Source organism: Cynoglossus semilaevis, chromosome 16 (genome assembly GCF_000523025.1).
Source record: "Cynoglossus semilaevis isolate Cse_v1.0 chromosome 16, Cse_v1.0, whole genome shotgun sequence".
In the NCBI taxonomy this organism is placed as follows: Eukaryota; Metazoa; Chordata; class Actinopteri; order Pleuronectiformes; family Cynoglossidae; genus Cynoglossus; species Cynoglossus semilaevis.
The window spans coordinates 16,458,091-16,477,224 of record NC_024322.1 but is presented as its reverse complement, the minus strand read 5'-3'; the positions used below and the strand labels follow the sequence as shown (position 1 = coordinate 16,477,224).

Here is a 19,134-nt window from a genome sequence, read left to right as displayed (position 1 = left end):
CCTTTAAAAATTTTTTACAAGTCTTTTTTTTTTTTTTTACAAGAACAATTACAGTTAACAAACTTCGTTTCTACAAATAAACATTCAATAACTATATTGAAAGGTATACACAATGATTAAACTGCAGTAGCGCTACGGGGGGGGGCGACTTGATAAAGAAACATGGCTCAAAAGTGTGAGAGGTCAAAGGGGGGAGGGGGGAGGGTCTTCACTTCACTGAAGGCAAAGAAAACGGCCCATACAATGCTCCAAATCTGGGCGACTGGGCTGGACACAGAGTTTGGTTCAGTCCGAGTCCAAACACCTCAGCTGAGTGTCAATCTTTCACCACTAGGGGTGAGCTCTCTCTCTCTTTGCATGGAGTTGAGTTGAAATAGGCACGGATGGTATATCAAGGTACCAACAATGTCGACGAGCCGTTCACACCAGGATCATCCTGAACCGTCCGTTCACGACACGTTTATGAAAGCTCTGAGTCTGGAGACGTAGTTCTGGGCCACGCCCGGGACGACGGCGAGCTGTGCTAACGCTAATATTTAGAACATTGAAGAAGGACATATATCAAGACATTCTTTGTTTTGAGGCTCACTCCATCAGTACACGACACATACACTGTACACACACACACACACACACACGTACAAACATGCATCATTTTGTAAAAATACTCAGTACACATCTGAGAAGGTTCCCTGTTTGATAAGTGCTCTGACCCACGTGTCCAGATAGAGTCCACTGTCACACAGTGTCCCGATCACATGTCGTTGGTTCCTCAGTTCCACGGAGGCGTCAGGTTCCGCAGCTTGGAGCTGATCTCTTTCCAATCAGTGTGCCTAATGCTTCTCCTCTAAATAATTTGTTAGTTTAAATTATAGAAAGTATTTTTGTACAAAAAACCTCCTGCCTCTAGAAAAGATAGCGTCTGAATAAATTTGCGTGGCTCTGCAGACGGGGGGGACCAGCTCGAGGGATCCTTTGAACAAAAGTCAAGATAACTGTAGAATATTGGGAGACGTTTCTCCTTGTGTGGAGACGAGTGCTTGGTCGACTTTTTTTCTATCTTTTTTTTCCCCAATTCAAAAAGAAATAATTCTTGTGAATTGAACGAAGTGAACGAAGGGCGGAGCGTACGGGTGGTGTTCAGTCAGGAGGTGTCGTGGTTATGTGGAAGTTAGGGGATGAGGGACAGGGGTCAAAGGTGGTCCTCCCCGCCTCACTCGTTATTGTTACTGCTCTCCAGGTCCTTACACTGAATGTCTCCGCCGCTGTAGTCCGTCCCGGGCAGCTGGATACCGTACTTATCCACACACCAGCAGATGCCTCGTTTTCGGCCGCGTGACGGTTTACACTGTGGTTGGAAGATGAAGTTAATTGGTTAAACAAGTTTGTAAATGTTTTGGTTAATTTTTTTTGTCAACAGACTCTTTTTAAGTATATACTCCTTAAGTGCTGCCTGCTACTGGTAGTAAGGAGGTACTGCACTGAACTGGACTGGATGTGAACGCCTCAATAATTCAGTAAACAGTCAAGAAATACCTCATAGGCTGCTAGAAGATTTGGGTCATTTTTCCCCTCAAAACCTGCTCTGAACCAGCCCTGGTTGTCGCAGCTAATTGTCCTGCTAATGGGGTGGTTTGTCGCAGCTAATTGTCCTGCTAATGGTTTTGTGTGTTAGGTTTAATTTAGTCTAGACTTTAGGGTTTATCTCGGCTTCATTTTAGTGAGCGAGAGCGAGAGATACTTTATTTAAGTGAATTTTCTCTCTTAAATCTTTTTTACTCACACGTTCGTGGACTTTACAGCAGTGGGAAGTTTGTGGTCAAATAAACCGCTTGTGTGTGTACGGTTCAGTTTTAAAACATATTCATGAAAAGTGACTACGAATGAACGGAACATTCCAAAGATATTTGAGTCAGAAACGAAACTGACCTGCTTTCGCTTGAAGAACCCTTTCCTGTCACAGTTAGGAAGGTACAGAGACAGAGCCAACACACGGGACGTGTCCTTCATCTGCTGAAGTATTCCGTCCAGTTTCCTTCTGCATGGACCCTGAGGAGACCAGAGAGGAAGACGGTGACCAATCACATTCACCTCCCACTGTTACAGTCTCTCTCTTTATGTCGACATGACCTAATTGGTTGAACGTAGTGTAAAACTTCGAGCTAATACTCACAAACTCAGGCTCGTGTTTGTCGATGGGCAGGGTGGGGTAGTCGACGGCGGAGCCCATTGAACGCTGCCTTCCCAGCTTCCTCTTCTGCTCCTTGCGCAGTGCATTAACTTTTTTACTGTTGACGATGTCCTTGGGGAGGAGCGGTACCTTTGCGGGCTGGAACTCCTCTGTGATGTCTGTGGTCATGGTTTCCTCGTGCTCTCGAGACTCACGATCTGAACCAAACAAAGAGTTAGAGTTAGTTGAATTCAGGTCGCACTCAGACAAAACCACCACTCAGTGGTGAGAGGAGAGGCGACCTGTCGACAAAGGATTGCAGGTTTGAATCCCCACCTTGGCAGTCTGTGGTGCTTTGGGCGTATACAATGACAGTATAGCTCAGGCCTGTGGGACAAAACTGACCTGCTAAGAGGTTCAATCTGGCCCACTTGATACATTTTGACAGTAGAAAAATCAGAAACACTTCGTCTTCATGAAGTTTTGTAAAATGACATTTCATTAAATATGAAGATTTCCAAAGAAATTTGTATAAAACCGGACTTGTTGTTGCTTATAGTTAATTATGTTATGACTGTTCCGGTCCGGCCCACTTGACATCTAATTAGGCTGCATGCCTTAATTTGACGCCCCTGGTGCAGCTAATTCTTCTTTTTCAGATGTGTCACTGGTTTGGTTCGTTTTTTACCGTTTAGATCCCATCTTATACAGAGCTGGACACGTTCTGCAGCAGATCTTATCAGTTTCAAGCGAATTCTTGTCACACGTTCCTGAATTTGGTGCAAATGTGTCGTTGTTGCTGCAGAACTACTTTCCCAGACTTCTGTGTGTCTCACATTAAATTGCCTTGAATGTCAAGCCGAGGAAAGAGTTCTTGGCTTCGTGGAAACACCAGAACATTTCTGTCACATTTGATTTAATTCCTCAGACATGACTTCATCTCCCCCAGAGGGCACTATAGTCTCAGAGAACTGGAAGTTCCACTTAATATAAGGTCCCCAGGCCAAACCCTGGCCCCTCCCCCACCTGTTTGCCCCCACTATCTTTGGGGCTGAGTCTGTTGAAGCCACAGGTTCTCTCCAAAACCAAAGAAAGACTCCCTCCTCTATCAGCACCCCCTCTCCCCCACCCCCCTCCTCAGCTCAGCTGTGCCACAGATACAGAGTGTTTGTGGGGACTGTGCCAGGCGCTGAGTGGCAGAGGAACTGTTCCAGTGGATGACCTGGTTAAATTTATCTGACAAGGGAACCCGCTGTGGAACACAGAACCAGAGGAATGTTGGCCGTGCACTTTGAACATCGTATCAAACCGTGTGTGTCGACCAGAGACCGTGTTGGAAAATAGGAGTTGTCGAGGAAAAAAAAAAAACGCTGAATCGACTATTTCCATGTAGAGAAAAGGTACCGATTAAAACATGGACACAAACTCTGAATAGTGATCTTCCCAGTGGTGGGAGGGTGTGGCGTGCGGGAGGTGGAGGAGGCGATTACCAGAACTTGCTGTTTGCTCGTGGTGTTTTGGCTGTGATGTCATTTAAGCTTAAAACCATGCAGAAGAAAATGGTTCCAGGAAAAAAAAAACAAGCCCTTGTTCAGGGGATTAGGGAGTGAAGGAGCCCGGAGCTCCGTAATCTGCTTTTTGAATTTCATGTAGCTTTTGTTCGGACAGTATCATCTGACTTCTCCCCTGCTTCACTCCCTGCTCTCTGGAGTGGGCTCTCCACGGTAGCTCAGTTTTTCCATGTTCAGGACACCCAGCTTGTAAAGTAGGCTTAGAGAGTCTGTGTTAAACTGCTGAAAATCAGCCAGGGCCCTGGACCCGGTCCAAGTGAGCCGGGTCATGAGCAGCTTCCTCCTGAAGCGCCGCTGCTCTCCGTCTTACTGGTTTCCTCAAGTTTTCATTAGAGCCAAAGAGGTTGAGGAGCCAGAGGAGGCGCACCTGATCCTCCTCTGTTTAAATATTAACCGGTACACGCAATTATGTACCATCAATATCCCACGATTCCTGTGGGCAGATGTCCACACAGCGAACAAACGCTGGGTTTGTGTTTCCACTGGATCTTCAAGAGTAAAAAAAAAAATCAAATCATAGAGAATATTTGATTTCAGTCAACCTGGGTTTGTGGGCCCTTAGTGGTACGTAAGTGTATTGCAACGAAGATGGGGACATTTTTGATACAGTCGTCCCTCGCTGTATCGTGGTTCGGCTGTCGTTCCCTCAGGGCATTGCAGGTTATTAATATTCTCTCTTTATCTCTCTCTATATTCTATCTTTTTTTCTATCGCAGGCGGCCTGGCATCGCAGGTTATTAATATTCTCTCTATCTTTTTTTCTATCGCAGGCGGCCTTAAAACGTAACCCCTTTTTGAATTTTGAGTGGTGGGCATGGGGGAGGGGGGGGTTGAGTGATGCAAGGATCCAAAATTAAAAGTCAAGTAAAACTCCAGACATTTGATTGACAGCTTGGATTCTCAGGAGCTCAACAGTCAGGTTGACCTTTCTCAGGTTCTGACCTTTGGGAGACGTCACTGGAGCCTCATTGTTTTTTCAAATCTCCAGAAACCTTAGAGGACTGTGTTTTTGTTCTACTGGTGTCTAGGGTTCTCAGCACCTTCCCTGTGGCGTCCTCTCTTGTGCCAGACTGGCGTGCCACCAGGTGTCAGTGGTGAGATCATTGAGCACATGACCGCGTTAAAAGCCCAGAGCAGCGACTTCGCTGGTCCGTTTGATTCGTTCCACAGATGTGGTCACTGGTCTTTCTGGGTGTCGATGTCCCATTAGTCACGAAAAACCTGTTTCTGTGTGCCGTTGTTTCATTGGTCGGTCTGTGGCGGTTCTGCTGCCGAGGCCGGAGCCCGGTGTAACCTTTTATCTGCAGCTTTTTTGTCATGGGTTCATGTGACATATTGACATTTCACATGAATCAAACTCCTCACAGCAGATCAGCTGCAGCGAGACGGGTTTAGAACCAGATACGCTGCCTGTCTGTCATGAAGCTCTCAGACGGCAGCGACACACACACACACACACACGTGAGCAGAGTGACAGTAACTGTGGTGTGTCCATAATGCTCCCAGCAGACGGTGCTCAAACTGTGGCTGGTTGTCGTTAGGCTGAGGGATTGGACCTCATGTCCGCAGCCCTGACCAGCTGTGGAGGTGGGAGAAGCAGATGGTGACGACTGTGTGTGAGTAAAGCGGAGTGTGACGGGGGTCGCTGAGAAGACGTGACCCGTACGTCCTGTTCTCTGGCATCACGACTTCATGACAAAATGGGCTTCGAACCCAGAACTACGCCATTTCTGAATAAGCTCCAAAATCTTTAAGACCAAAGTGAACAGTTTACCTGATTTACATGTTTCAGGACTGTGTGAGGAACCTGGAGAACCTGATCTGACACCGCCCCGCCCCCGCACCTCAAGAACAACTACAGTAGGGCATTGAACAGATGATCTACTTACTGTACCGGTACATGTACGCGGTACTTTATTTATTGACAAAGAACAGTTTGTTGCAGGGACCGTGTGTTCAGAGGATAATAGTCCTGGTGCCGTAAATAGTTTTCTAAAGGTCTGATTCACTCACTCAACAGAACCGTGGAACCGATGGAGAACATTACTACCTCCTGTGCTTTTTAATCTCTGCGACTGGAATCCGGGGACAGGCAGACATTAATTAGTGCACTGCTGGGACATGAAACCAGATGCACAGTGGTGGCTGGGGCTTTTATGAGCAGCAGAGGGGGGAGGGCATGGATTTGGTGGTGGTGGTGGTGGTGGTGTGGGAGTTGGGGAGGGACGGGGGTTGCAGGGCAGCAAATATTACTCTTTTGCCTCAGTCGGTACTTGGAGCCCCTCCTCCCCGTGTTTGCTCCGCTCGGCCTCTAAGGCGCACGGACAGCTGCAACCCCACACCGCAGGAAGCCAAAAGTTCACCTCAACAGTTCCACGCCACGGAGCTGTGGAACAGAAGGCCCTTCAGAGAAAAAGAGCAAAGCCGCAGGCATTCTGCTGAATCACCAGTGTGAGTCAGCGCCGGAGCAGTGACTGCACTGAAAAGATGCTCTGATTATCTCAGAGGGCAACAAAGAAGCTGGAGCTGTACGTGTGTGTGTGTGTGTGTCTGCTACAAACGGAGGGGCGTGGCCGTGCAAGTGTCTGGGTGTTCATTGTATGTCAGCTTGTGAGTGATGACACCTCAGGCAGTTTTCTCTCTCTCTCTCTCACACACACACACACACACACACACACCGGAGACCCGAAATCAGTCAGTCATTTGCGGAAATCTGTTCTGATGTAATGTCATGACTAGGAGGCGGGGGGCGACAAACAGCAGTAAAGAAGAAATAAAGCCCAGCTTTGGTTCTGTTTATAAAATGGACCACATCACAAGAAAAAACTCTCAGTACCAGTAGTCTGACAGACCCGAACATAATGAAGAATCATTTGTCACTAGTTCCGTTTTTAGACTATTCATCAGACAAAGGCACTTTGAATAATAGTGAAATAGTACTACAAATAGTACTTCAACTCAAATACTGAAGTAAAGCTAAATCAGATAGACTGACCCGAACATGACGAAGAATCATTTGTCACTAGTTCCGTTATTAGACTATTCATCAGACAAAGGCACTCTGAATAATTATAAGTAGTACTACAAATAGTACTTCAACTCAATTCTGAAAAAGGGAGAGAGAGTTTACTAATTGGACCCCCTCGTCCCCGTCACCAAATTACCCAGAACACTAAAGGTACCACGCAAATATACTTAAAATTTTGAATCAGAAGAAATTTTAACAAAATATTTTTATAGCATATATAGCATAACAACTCTGTGAGTCCCTTAATCAACATGGGAGTTTTGGCGTTCCACTAAAGGTACCACCTGCCACAGTTTGAGAACCATCTCCTTACTAAGCTAACAGTTTTTTTTTACTCCATTCTGCCTCGCTGTTTCTCTCTACTTCAGCACACACACACTCGCGTGCACACACTCGGTCGTGCACAGGCTACAGATTTAGTGGTAACCCGACTCTAACACTAACCTGAGGGCAGCCTCACCTAAAACCAAAGCGAGGTGGAGACAGAGCGGCTGAAGCAGCTCGTCGCTGCCTCTGGTGTAGAGCAGAGAGTTTACCGTTAAAACTGTGATCCTTCACTTCATTAATATTCAATATCATTAATGATCAAAATCAATGGTGGATTTTTAGAGCGAAGAGAACGTTACAAAAAAAAAGAAAATCAGATCAACCCTAAATCACTCGTCTTAGTCCGACTTGGCTCGTCGTCAACCGCGTCTGGCTCTGGATGACCGCAGCCTGACAGCTGCTGTCTGCACCGGGCTGCAAAGATCATCAGCAGCTCCTGGAACCGTTGAGTCTTATACTACAGTACTACCGCAAATGTCGAGGTAGTACTGGTACAGACACCAGAGCTAATGTTAGCTACAACAGTCCTGGTACAGAGCTAACGTTAGACCAGATGAATTCTTAGCCAGAAAAATTCTTTGAATTGACGAACTTTGCTAATTGTTTTGGGCCTCGTTCCAACAGAACAAAACATGGACTAAAATATAAAACAAAGAAAACGGACGTTGAAATGTGGCTAAATCACAGTCAAATAAGACGGAGGACCAGTACCAGAACTATTGTTTATTTTGGTTCATTTGTTGTTTAATGGTTTATTTGAGAGCTTGCAGCAGTGGCCCCTCCAGTAGGTGGCGCCTTAGGCAACCATCTCTGTGGCCTGTACTATGAAATGAGACTAAAAACATTGTTGGATGACGGGACAGCATGTGCCTAGTCGGAAAGTTCTAAGACTCAAAGAATTTTTAGCCATCGTTGGATGACACGATAGCATGTGCTTAGTCGAAAAGTTCTAAGACTCAAAGAATTTTTAGCAGCATCTGATTTTTTTTTTTTGAAACAGTTCCAGGAACTCTTTGTCAAGTGTTTGACATCAGAGTTCCAAATTAGAGCAAACGTCACACTTTTAACCAAAGTTGAACTGAAACTTCTTCACGTCATCAACAGGTCCTTAGACAAACAGCCTGAAGTCACGGACTTCCTGCAGAATTCCACAAACTAGGAATTCCCTGCAGGAATTTAAAAGTAAAAAAATATTTATTTATTTAAATATTTTGTCTTGGAACTTTTTGACTGACACTCATCCTTTATATTACGTGTTGGCGTCTGCACAGTTGATAAATGATGAATACTTTTCCTCAGCGTCTCAGTTCAAACACGCTGTCACCGCCTATGACGTCACTTGGACTTTCCCCCCCCCCTCTTCTTTCTAATCCGTAAACATTTGTCCATGTGTCTTAGAACTTTCTGACTTCCCCGTCTTCACCAACACATTTGCTCTCATATATGCTTCCAAGTCATCACATCACATACTTTTTTTTTCTGTGCGCGTGCCCTGCTTACCTATCGGCGCGTGAGCGGGCTTGTATCCTTTCTCGTTGGTGCACACTCCTCTGCCGTGCAGAAGGGCGTGCAGCGGCTTCTCCTCGCCGCTCCTCGGCAGGCAGCGGAGTCCCTGCGTGCACGTCCCGGTGTAAACACCGCACGCATGCCCCTCGGCCAGCGCGCACGTCAGGCAGCAGCCGCAGCCCGGCTCCTTGACCAGCTGGCAGCCGACCGGTACCGGAGGGCACATGGACATGGCTTTCTGGTCGCACGGCTCGCACGGCACGAACGAGCCCGAACCCCCGGACAGGCCGAGGACGAGTGTCAGCAGCGGGCAAAAAATCCCAATCATTGTTGTGGTGTTTCTCTGCAGTCAGAGAATAAAACCTGCGAGCAAAAGGTGGAGGAGGAGGAGGAGTGGGGTGGTGGTGGTGGGGGGGGCTGGTCTAATGACCACAGTGCTTTAGGCAGATAATCCGATTTTTAAAGCTAATGCCTGAGGTTTTTCATCCAAGAGTTCAGCTGAAGCTAAATTAAAATAAGATTAATATGAATATTATTAATGATAATGATAATAAAGTGCAGCTGAGTGGACGGTCACAGCGGCGGTGTCTCCCCCCGGAGGTCCTCGGTCCTCTGCAGGAGCAAAGAGTTCTCGGCACAGAGTGTGTCAGCTGGTTTCCTCTCCTCAGACCGGACTCCTCTGGTACTTTCTCCGGCACAAGTTCTCCTGAGCAGACTGATCAACCGGAGAGCTGCCGTGGCTTTTTAAAAACAGCCGAGCCCAAACCCCTAACTATGAATACGCTAAACAGCAGGGAAGGGAGGCGCACTTGTTCCACGGCCTGGCAGGAAGCCAAGAGTTTTTTTTTTTGTTTTTTTTTTTCAAGAGGAGGAGAAGAAGAAGGATACTCTGAATACTGGAGGGATGCACGAGAGAGAGAGAGAGGGAGGGAGGGGGGAGAGAGAGGTATAAAAACACTGCCCTGTGTAAAAACGAAATAATTTACAATAAAATATGCAGAAGTCTTAGGTCTAACTATGACAACATCATAACCCCCCTCCTCGCCCCCCCCCATACACACACTTCTTTTCTGGTTGTCACACCTCCCGCAGACATATGTCCCTAATCTCAGTCCTAACCCAAACTCTAATCTGACCCTTATTCTAATCCCACTCTACTCCACCCTAATTTGGACCTCAGACTGGACCCTCTCACTCAAGGAGACCGCTGACCCCCCCAAAAGTCCCCAACCCCCCTTCACCCCCCCTACCCCTAAACCCCCCCCCCCCAAAGAAATTGAAAAACAGTGGTATTTTTGTAAAACACACACACACACAGTGACAGCTGTCTCTGCCAGAACCACTGAGACATGTCAAAGATCGTCCACCAGAGGACAGGACTGAGCTCCAGTCTCTGTCCTCTGTCTGTTGGTGATGATTTATTGATTTATTGTCTTTTATTTCAAGACTTTATTTGTTTTAAATTTTGTTTTAGTTTCAACCTTTTTCAGGGTCACAGGGGGGGTGGAGCCAGACCGTGGGGCGTGGCCACATCCTGGACGGTTCTCCAGTCCACCGCAGGGTCACATGTAGAGACGAACAACCATTCACACTAACAGTTAACCTAACCCTACATGTAACCTTCCTCCCCCCACCCCCATTAACCACGAGGGCATACAGACCCCCCCATCCCACTGTTCTGGTTCCATCAACCCTGGGATTTGAACCTCTGGCCTTTTGCAGGCACAGTGAGTCCTGATGGTTTCAGCGTGTGCTGCCTCTGCTGCTGAGTCGTCTCTGCTCCGGGCCAAGTCAGGGCTGTTTTTTCCATCCGTGACTGGATCGGTTCTATCATCAGATTCTCTGGATTCTTCTGACTTGTGTATCAGTTCCAGTTCTTCCTCAGTATCTGTGGGATGAACAGTAATACTAGGCGTGTGTACAGAGATTGCCACAGCTGGCCACTAGGAGGCACTGTTACAGTGGTAAAACATGGACATGTTCTCTGTCAGTATGCAGACTGGTGGTGTATAAATCTGTGGTAATACTGCAGTGTGAGCGTACTCTGTTGAGTGACTGTACATGTGTACTGCAGTAGTACACAGCCAGTCAGTACACAGTCACACAGTCTGACTTTAGTGACATCTGTGGGACTGATATAAAAACACAGTTTAGCTGTGATGTTTTTTTTTCTCTGGAACTTCTACCCCTCTGTTTATGTTTTGGTGCCCTGGTCCGGGGGCCGGGGTCCGGGGTAACTCTCCCTCTCGTCAGGGTCAGTTGTTGAACTTTGAGTCATGGTTAAATTGTAAACAAAAAACAAAACAAAGAAACAACAACGTGATCAGACGTTACACATTAATACAGTGGAGCGGAGTGGGCAGAGCGCCACCTTTGGTTCGTTGATGATTAGTCGAGGAGGCGAGACAGAAGACGAGGGATTGAACCAACAACATTCTGTGGCACCGAGGAGCTGCGTCTCTGAGTTCTCAGTAAAAACGGTGTCGTCCACATCGGCTTTGACACAGTCACTTCACAAATTGGTTGAAACTCAATTCCCTCACCCTCGGGGAGGGGGGGGGGATTGTCAGTTCACAAAAACTGATACTGTCGTGGTCTTTTTTGACCCACCAGCACCCCCGTCCCCTGCCGCCCCTGGTACACCAGCTGTAGTTTAGCAGCACTGATTCCCCGCTACCAACGTTTCAGTTCCAGACACCACTTCCTGTCCAGTTCTTGGTCACCTGGAAAAAAAACATTTAGCACGAAAAGCGAGAGAGAAGCCCTGGTTGCTAACCGCTAGGCTAGGTGACAATAAGACACCAGCAGGGAAACAGGAAGTGACACAATAAGTTCCCGTCCGAGGTTAAACTCCTGTTACTACGTTGCTCCTGTTACATGAAACGTGAGACGGAAACTCCGAGATAAGTAAAACCCTGACACGGAGGCCGTCTGTTTTTAGCCTCCGATGTTCTGGTCGACCTGACGCAGTCGAAAACAAAGATCATCCAGAGGTGGATTAGTCGACTCGGGTGTGGGGCCGAGCATGGGTTTTGTCACCAAGAACACGAACGGTTCTGTGGTTAGAACCCGGGCCTAACCCTGGAGTTCTTCAGTAAATATTAGGAGTGTAAGAAAATATCGATACACGGAAATATTGAGATACTTTGTTTCACGATACTGTACCGATGTTCTGCAGCATGGATTGTGTTTTACTAATTATTTATTTACAGTTTATTAACAAGTGGACAAGAAACAGTTGAACTGTTGGGACAGACGGTGGTTTCGGGGGTGGGGGTGGTCTATGCCACTTGATGTGGGGGGGGGGGGGGGTGGTTGGGGGGGGGGGGGGTCTATGCCACGGACGCACACAAAAGTATTTGTTCATCTGAGTGGATGATTAGGTGTGTGTGTGTGTGTGTTAGTTCAAAGTCCGTTACTAAACAGACAAATATTTGATTTTTCTCCATCAGGCCAAGTGTTCTGTAAACACTTACGACGTCCTCAATGTGTCACTGTCTCCAATGAGCTGTAAACACTCCACACACACACACTCACACACACACACACACACACACACACAGCTAACAGAGCAAATGTCTTAGGCAGGTCTGTACATTTACCCCCCTCACCCTCCTCCCCCTTTTTTTGTAGCTTGTTTGAATTTTTCATAGTGTACGTCAGTACTGTCACTGGTGCAGGAACAATGATAAACAGTACCAGCTCTCAGTGTCTCGGTGTTGGACTAAAATGGGGGAGGGAGGGGGATAAGCCCTCTGTATATATATTGATATATATATTTGCAAATATTCCACTTTAATACAGGCTAGCTGTGAATTAATCATAATTAATCATGATCGTAGCTAATCACAATAAGTGAAAATTATGAATGTTCGATATTTCACTTTTTGCCGCCATCCGATTTTGCTGATATTGTCACTTAACACTTTTTACCGATACCGATATTTGCAGCCAAACCCAGATATCGCGTTATCCTTTTCAATATTGGAGGAAAGTAGAATATTGATATTGATACAGTATCATGAAACAAAATATTGTGATATTTCAGTGTATAACTGTATTTTAAATTTGAAAATGCAAGAGTATATTTTCTACACATTAATATATATTTTGATGTCATCAAGGACAATAACAGACTGTAACACTTTTTAATTTTTTAATTTTTTTGTCGTGCCAGGACCGGGCTGCGAACAGATCACACACATTAACACGTTTCTGTTACGTCAGACTCTGCGTGTCGGCAGAAAGAAAAACAAGTTCACGATAATGCACGGTAGAAACACTATGGGTGTTAACTGTCCGCAAATACATTCTCCAATTCATGTCTGACAGTTTAATGATGAGTGTGGGCGTGTTTGGGTGTAACATACAACAGTCTTTTACCCCCTGAAGTATGTGTCTGTGTGTCTGTGTGGTACGTCGTCGCAGGAGAGTCGACCACATGATGAGATTCCTCGTCAGCAGGTCACAGGTTCACACTCACCTGCAGAACAGTTCTGATCAGTTTTGATGTCATTCCTTTGCGTTGTTGATGTTGTTGTTGTTCGTTTTTTTTAACTGAATTCGTTCCTGAAGGGCTCACCTGAAGAACAGCTCTGATCAGTTTTGATGTCATTTCTTTGCGTTGTTGTTGTTGATATTGTTGTTGTTGTTGTTCGGTTTTTTTAACTGAATTCGTTCCTGAAGGACGTTCAGGAACACGGAATGTTTCCGATAAGAATCAGTGTCAAATGGATTAATCGGTTCCTGGACTTCCTGGATGATTGCTGATTCAAACAAGTATTTTGTGAACAGGTTCATACAGGAAACCAATGAAAAATAATTAGATCTAACAAAGGAGATCAACACAACTGAATAAAGAATAAAGCTATAGGTCATTTCATTGGTCCTTACGGCTGCTGACGAGTCCTGATTGGACGATGTTCGATTCGCTTTCTCACTAATTATTGTCTCTGAAACACCATCTTTGTTCTCATGCTTTCGTATAATGTCTTTATTCACTCTGTTTTTCTCACTTTTTTTTTTGATTTATGGAAGTTGGCTTGTTCGACAACCGAGGTTCCACTGTATCGACGTTGTTGTTGTTGTTGTTGTTGTTTTGTCTGGCTCCACTCTAACGGTGACGTTTCTGTTTAACTGTTCTGATATGAAGGCCGTCAGAGGCAGGTCTGTGTGTGTGTGTGTGTGTGTGTGTGTGTGTGTGTGTGTGTAATGATTGATCCAACAGCAGGTCAGTGAGTTCAACAGGTTTAAACTGGGGTCAATATGTAACAATAATCAGTCTGTGATTGGCCACCATGTCAGAGCGGTCAGTGGTTAATGGTTACCTCCACACTGGACTGGTGGTTCTGGTCTGGAGCTGCAGGTCCTGGAGGATTAGCTCAGTGGTTAACGACAGGTCGCTAGGTTAATTATACACGATTAGTTTCTGTTCATAACGAGAGCGCTACGATGTCACTAACGTCTGCAGGAGACCTGTCTGAGAACTTTCTGACCCATGTCAATAATATTAGTACCATCGGTCTTTCTGTTTTACCAGTAAAGTCATGTCAACAGTACCACCCCCCCACCCCCCGGCCCATGGCTCATTTGACAACTGCCCCTCATTAACCACAGGCAGCAGGATCATGTGATCAGAACTGGGGCCCAGTTGCCACACGTCAAGGGTGGACCGAGGCAGCGGGGGGGTCAAGAGGTCGCCATCAACATGTGGCCCCGCTTTCAGCATGTGACCACTGACCCGTGCACTGTATCACATTACACACACTCACAGGTTTAGGACTTGTGGAACTCATTGGCCTCTGACCTTTGACCTGGTGTGGGCACAGACCTGGTACACACTGGGCCACTTGTTGGACATCTGTGTCTGTGGAGCAGCAGACCAGCGGTCAGGAGTGAGTGATTTAAAACTTTGTTCAACTGGGAAATTGAATTTTGAACATTTGAGTTTTGCTGCTGAGTCGTGTCGACCAATCAGAACCGCTGTTAAAAAGAACTTTAAGTTCAAGGTTTGAATAAAACAGAAAGGAGAAACCAGGGTGTCGGACGGTGAGAGTTTCTGCAGATACTCCAGGTTGCAGTAACTGGTACCTGCAGTAATCAGTGGTACGTATCAGTAGAAAACAACACTGAGTCAACCTGGAAATGAAGCCAAGCCGCGAACAAAGATCTGCTCCATCCAGGTCAGTCCAACCTCACAGCAGGTGCTGCGTCAGACTCACGGTTTACCAGAAACCGCCCGAGGCAAAGGTGGCAAACAGCCGGCACAGCAGTGCCAGGATGGGCTGGTGGCGTGCTCTAGTGCAGGCGCGTGCCGATGTTGATGATGAGTCAGGCTGCAGGTGCCTGACACTCGCATGCAAGTTGGTGCTGCTGGTGGTTACTCTGCAGACAGTGACGGAGCTGAAGCTGAAGAAGCTGAAGTTCCAGCTTCACAGCATTGACCACTCCAGCAGATGGCGCCAGGTGTGATCAGATTTTATTTTTGTTGTTTAAGTTGATAAATCAATTAATCAATCAGTGAATAGTAGGGATGTTTGATGTTGATTGATCAGTTATTCAATCAGTGAATAGTAGGGATGTTTGATAATATCGGTCGGCCGATATTATCAAACATCCCTAGTGAATAGACATTTAAACTTTAATGATACAATTTTTATATATATTTATATATTTATCTTTGCATGTTTCTTTTTTTATAAGAAAAAAATGAATTTTTATATTTATTTATATATTTATTTTTGCATGTTTCTTTTTTTGATAAGAAAATTGTTGAAGAATTCACGCTGCCGTCAGGATGTTAAAAAACACACACCTTTCGTTCAATGAAATACTGGAAAACGTATTTCGGGAATTTTGCTGCCACCTGCTGAGCTGGACAGTCCAGCAGATATTATTAAGGAACGGAGACGTCAGACAGACAGAGCAGCTCCGTGCTCCTCCTGACTGACTGACTGACTGACTGACGTCTCCCAGCTCCTCAGGCGCTGCAGCGTTGACAAGCCACAGCAGGACCGGCGCAGCCGTCCCAACCTAAAGTGCTGACACGCTGACTTCAGGACGCAACAGTTTTCCACTGAGTCTCCTCCTGGTTGATTGTGATTCCTGACACGTTTGTTTGGTTTTGTTTTTTTTTCTGTTTTAAATCTGGTTTAAAAATCACGAATCCGAAGGAAGTGATTTAATGAGAAATATTTATTTTATATAGTAAATCTGACCTGAAGTAGTACTCTGAGTCTGAGTCTGAGAGTTTTCCAGGGTGCTCACTGTTTGTTCGATTTCATTTGTCGTTGTGTTCAGTGGCCGTGGTTCAAGCTGTGGCCCGGGGGTTTGGAGAGTTTTCATAACTGGACGTGAGTCCTGAAGTCAGGTGCGGTGCCCCCCGACCCCCTCCCCCCCCTCGCCCCCCGACTCTCCCACCTCCCCGGCAGACGCTCCAGGATCAGGTTTCTGCTCTGTCTGTGCCATCCAATCTCTCATTGTCACAGTCCTGCCAGAACATGAGACTCGCACTTGAATACGATGGAAACTGAGCGACTCAAGAAAAAAGTTTTTTTTTCACTGCCTTCACTCCTTTGTCACGGACAGATTTATGAAAAACTGTTTTCTTCCAACTGTCTTGGAAAGAAACCCACCAGAACACAGAGCTGATGTGAAGACATGAGATTAAGCTGATAAAAAAACAGAGTCTGGATTTTGACTGCATCAGTGTCATTGGACCAACAATCACTCCCCCAAACCTCCCCCTCTACCTTCCCCTCTTATCCTGCATATATCTTTATAAACACAGTATCGTCATCAGTATCAGTGTTGTTATCAGTGTATTTCTAGCCCATGTGGTACAGATAGTGACCTGGACAGCCCACTGTCGTCCCGTTAAACACATTGACCCGACCCACAGGACTGAGTCTCCCCCTGTCCTCCCCCCTGTCCTCCCCCACAGGTCCACATGCTTCAGTTTTTTCTTTCAGTCTTTCAGCCTCTGGACCAGTTCTTCTTCTGTCCCTGTTTTACCACTTTAACCTGGGCCTGGTCTCCAGGGCTTCATTTCCAACTGTGGAGCCAGCAGCCAAACAGCCTACAGGAGTGGAGTCCCGGTCCTGGTCCTGGTCCCAGTCCTGGTCCTACCCAGCATTAAACACCACTGAGGAAGTTCGATTTGGACGTGAAGTGCATCAAGTGCCACGTGTTGAGTTTCACGTTACGTTTATATGGAGCTCAGTGTGTTTGTTCAGGCCGGGTCGACAGGAATGACATTTCCAGAAGCCGGTTTCCACGTTGGAATAACAATCCTGGTCTCCACCAGGTCCTTGAAGGAGATAAATCCTGCGAAACCCAATCTAATCCCTGCTCCACTGTGGCTGTCAAATAAATATTAAATATAGGACGAAAATGCAAGAACCATTAAACTATAAACAGCCAATACACTGATCCTCACAGTCAATATATATATACATATATATGTATGTATAAACATATATGTATGTATATACATATATGTGTATATATATATATACATATACATACATATGTATGTATATGTATATAGAATAAAAGACCTACAGATATATATATATCTATATATATTTACACATATATATATACGTATGTATATATCTACAACTTTTATCTCTTCTCTGTTACAGGTCCAGAGTCGACACATGAGTGCAGTTCGAACAGCGAGGTCTACTCTGTGAGGTCTACTCTATGAAGTCCACATTCAAACATTCATCTGGATTTTCACCACAGCAGCAGTGACGGTGCCGCGGCCAATCAGCAGTGACCTGGGTGAGTGATGTAGATAAACCTGCTGGTCCTTCTACTGGTGTTACGATATTATACGAAGTGATTCGATGCGATACCATACAATACGATACGATGCATTATGATACCGTACAACCCCATATCGTAGGATGCAATATGATGCAATGCAATGTGATACCATATGATTTGATACGATACAATGCAACACGATGTGTGGACATGCTAGGATATGATGTGATATGATACGATCGAAACAATACATTAAGATATAGGACGTTACCATGTGATACCATGTGATACCATGTGACGCCATTCAATATGACAAAGGACATGATATGACATTACACAATATGATATGAAACGGCATGATATAAAAGAACATCACTGCAGTACAAGTACTACAGTACTAGGTCAGTGAGCTTGATGTTCTTCATCGATCCAAGGTTCTGGTTCTGGTTCTGCAGTCTGTCAGTGTGTGAGTTGTCGGTTGAGAGACTTTTTCAGTTCCTTCTTCTTCTTGAACGTAGTGCTTCACAGAGACGTTAGTTCCGACCATGAGAGGAGTCAGAGGATTCTGCCGTTGGCAGAACCGATGGTGGATTTCCTGTGGGCCACAGGGGAGGTTTTTATTACGGGTTGATCGATGATCCCAACTCTGCAGACTCAGTGGAAAAATCTAGAAGTTCAGGCTTGAATTGTTATTGTTCCAGAGTTCGTTCAGGGTCAACGCCGTGTAGCTGCACCGTGACCCAGAGAGTGATGTCACAGACGTTAGGAGCTCCCATTTTATAAATGTATTTTATTAATCAGGGGATTGTGTGCAGAACAACGCTGCTGGTGCCAGATAAATTAATAACTATTACCAGGTCTGTATTGGTGTCGGTCGAGAGCGGGATCGAAAATGAAGTGTTTGGACAATATCGCCATGTTGTTTATCGGCAAAAGGTTAATATCGGACATTCCTAAAATAAACATTTACGTTTCTGTTGAATTAAAATGAGCAACATTGACCGAACCTCAGTTCAGACCATCGTCACTTGGTTTCAGGAGGTGATTCGTGCCGTTCTATTGGCGTGACTTACAAACAAAACACTGGGAACGCTGTCGGGTTCTCAGAGTTCTTTACTGTCAACAGAACAATATTCTGAGGGGAGTCGTTACTAATGGGTTTTTTCCTCTGTTGGAAGAAGAAAATGTACTGAAAAGAAAAGGGAAAAAAATCCTCTCTGTGTGTGTGTGTGTGTGAACGTCTGAGCGCAGGTGTAAAGAAAGATTAACTAATGACACGACTCAGTATTTCAACACTGCGGCCGTAGTCCTGAGTCAACAGTTCCTCTCGTGTTGTTAGTCGGGAAAACACGCCTTCTCTGCCAGGTCCACGTGAATAAGACGTGTCTCTGGGCACGGAGATGTTTTGAGTCAAATTCTGTTTCAGCCTGGACCTGGAGAACTTTCCCTGAGATTCCAAACCCTTTAAAAACCAAAGCAGACTCCAGGACCGTAAACCCCAGCAGATGGTTTCGTGTCTTTGACGTAGCCTGAGTGAAGGCGGCGCAGCAGCAGCGCGGCGCGGGCTGACTTAAGTGAAGTAGTTGCCTAATGACCATGGCGTCCTGACAGTGGCGCTGCAGTAAAACCGTCTAGTTTCACATCACTTAATATTTCAACGGGAGCGGAGTTTTAGTCCAAACGGACGCGGGCGAAAGAAAATGTGACACATCAGTGAAGCCTTTTTGTACAGCAGCCTCCAATTGGGAATCATGTTGAGG

General features: G+C 45.8%; 1 protein-coding gene and 2 long non-coding RNA genes across 3 annotated transcripts in view; 2 read left to right on the top strand and 1 right to left on the bottom strand.

The window, feature by feature from the left end:
- Window positions 1-153, top strand: part of LOC112488309 (uncharacterized) — a 2,647-nt gene extending 2,494 nt beyond the window's left edge. The window contains exon 2 of the long non-coding RNA XR_003052226.1: window positions 104-153. This is a non-coding gene — a long non-coding RNA (uncharacterized LOC112488309). The remainder of the gene's footprint in view (window positions 1-103) is intronic.
- LOC103392418 (uncharacterized) overlaps window positions 1-19,134 on the top strand; it is an 82,126-nt gene that overhangs the window by 8,036 nt on the left and 54,956 nt on the right. Inside the window, exon 2 of the long non-coding RNA XR_522904.3 lies at window positions 17,248-17,389. This is a non-coding gene — a long non-coding RNA (uncharacterized LOC103392418). The remainder of the gene's footprint in view (window positions 1-17,247; window positions 17,390-19,134) is intronic.
- igfbp5b (insulin-like growth factor binding protein 5b) lies at window positions 3-9,415 on the bottom strand. The gene is made up of 4 exons (XM_008329025.3): window positions 8,597-9,415; window positions 2,174-2,388; window positions 1,930-2,049; window positions 3-1,348 (listed from the first exon to the last, which is right to left on the bottom strand). Exons 1-4 carry the CDS (start codon window positions 8,928-8,930, stop codon window positions 1,214-1,216), a joined length of 804 nt encoding a protein of 267 aa, XP_008327247.1. The 5' UTR covers window positions 8,931-9,415; the 3' UTR covers window positions 3-1,213.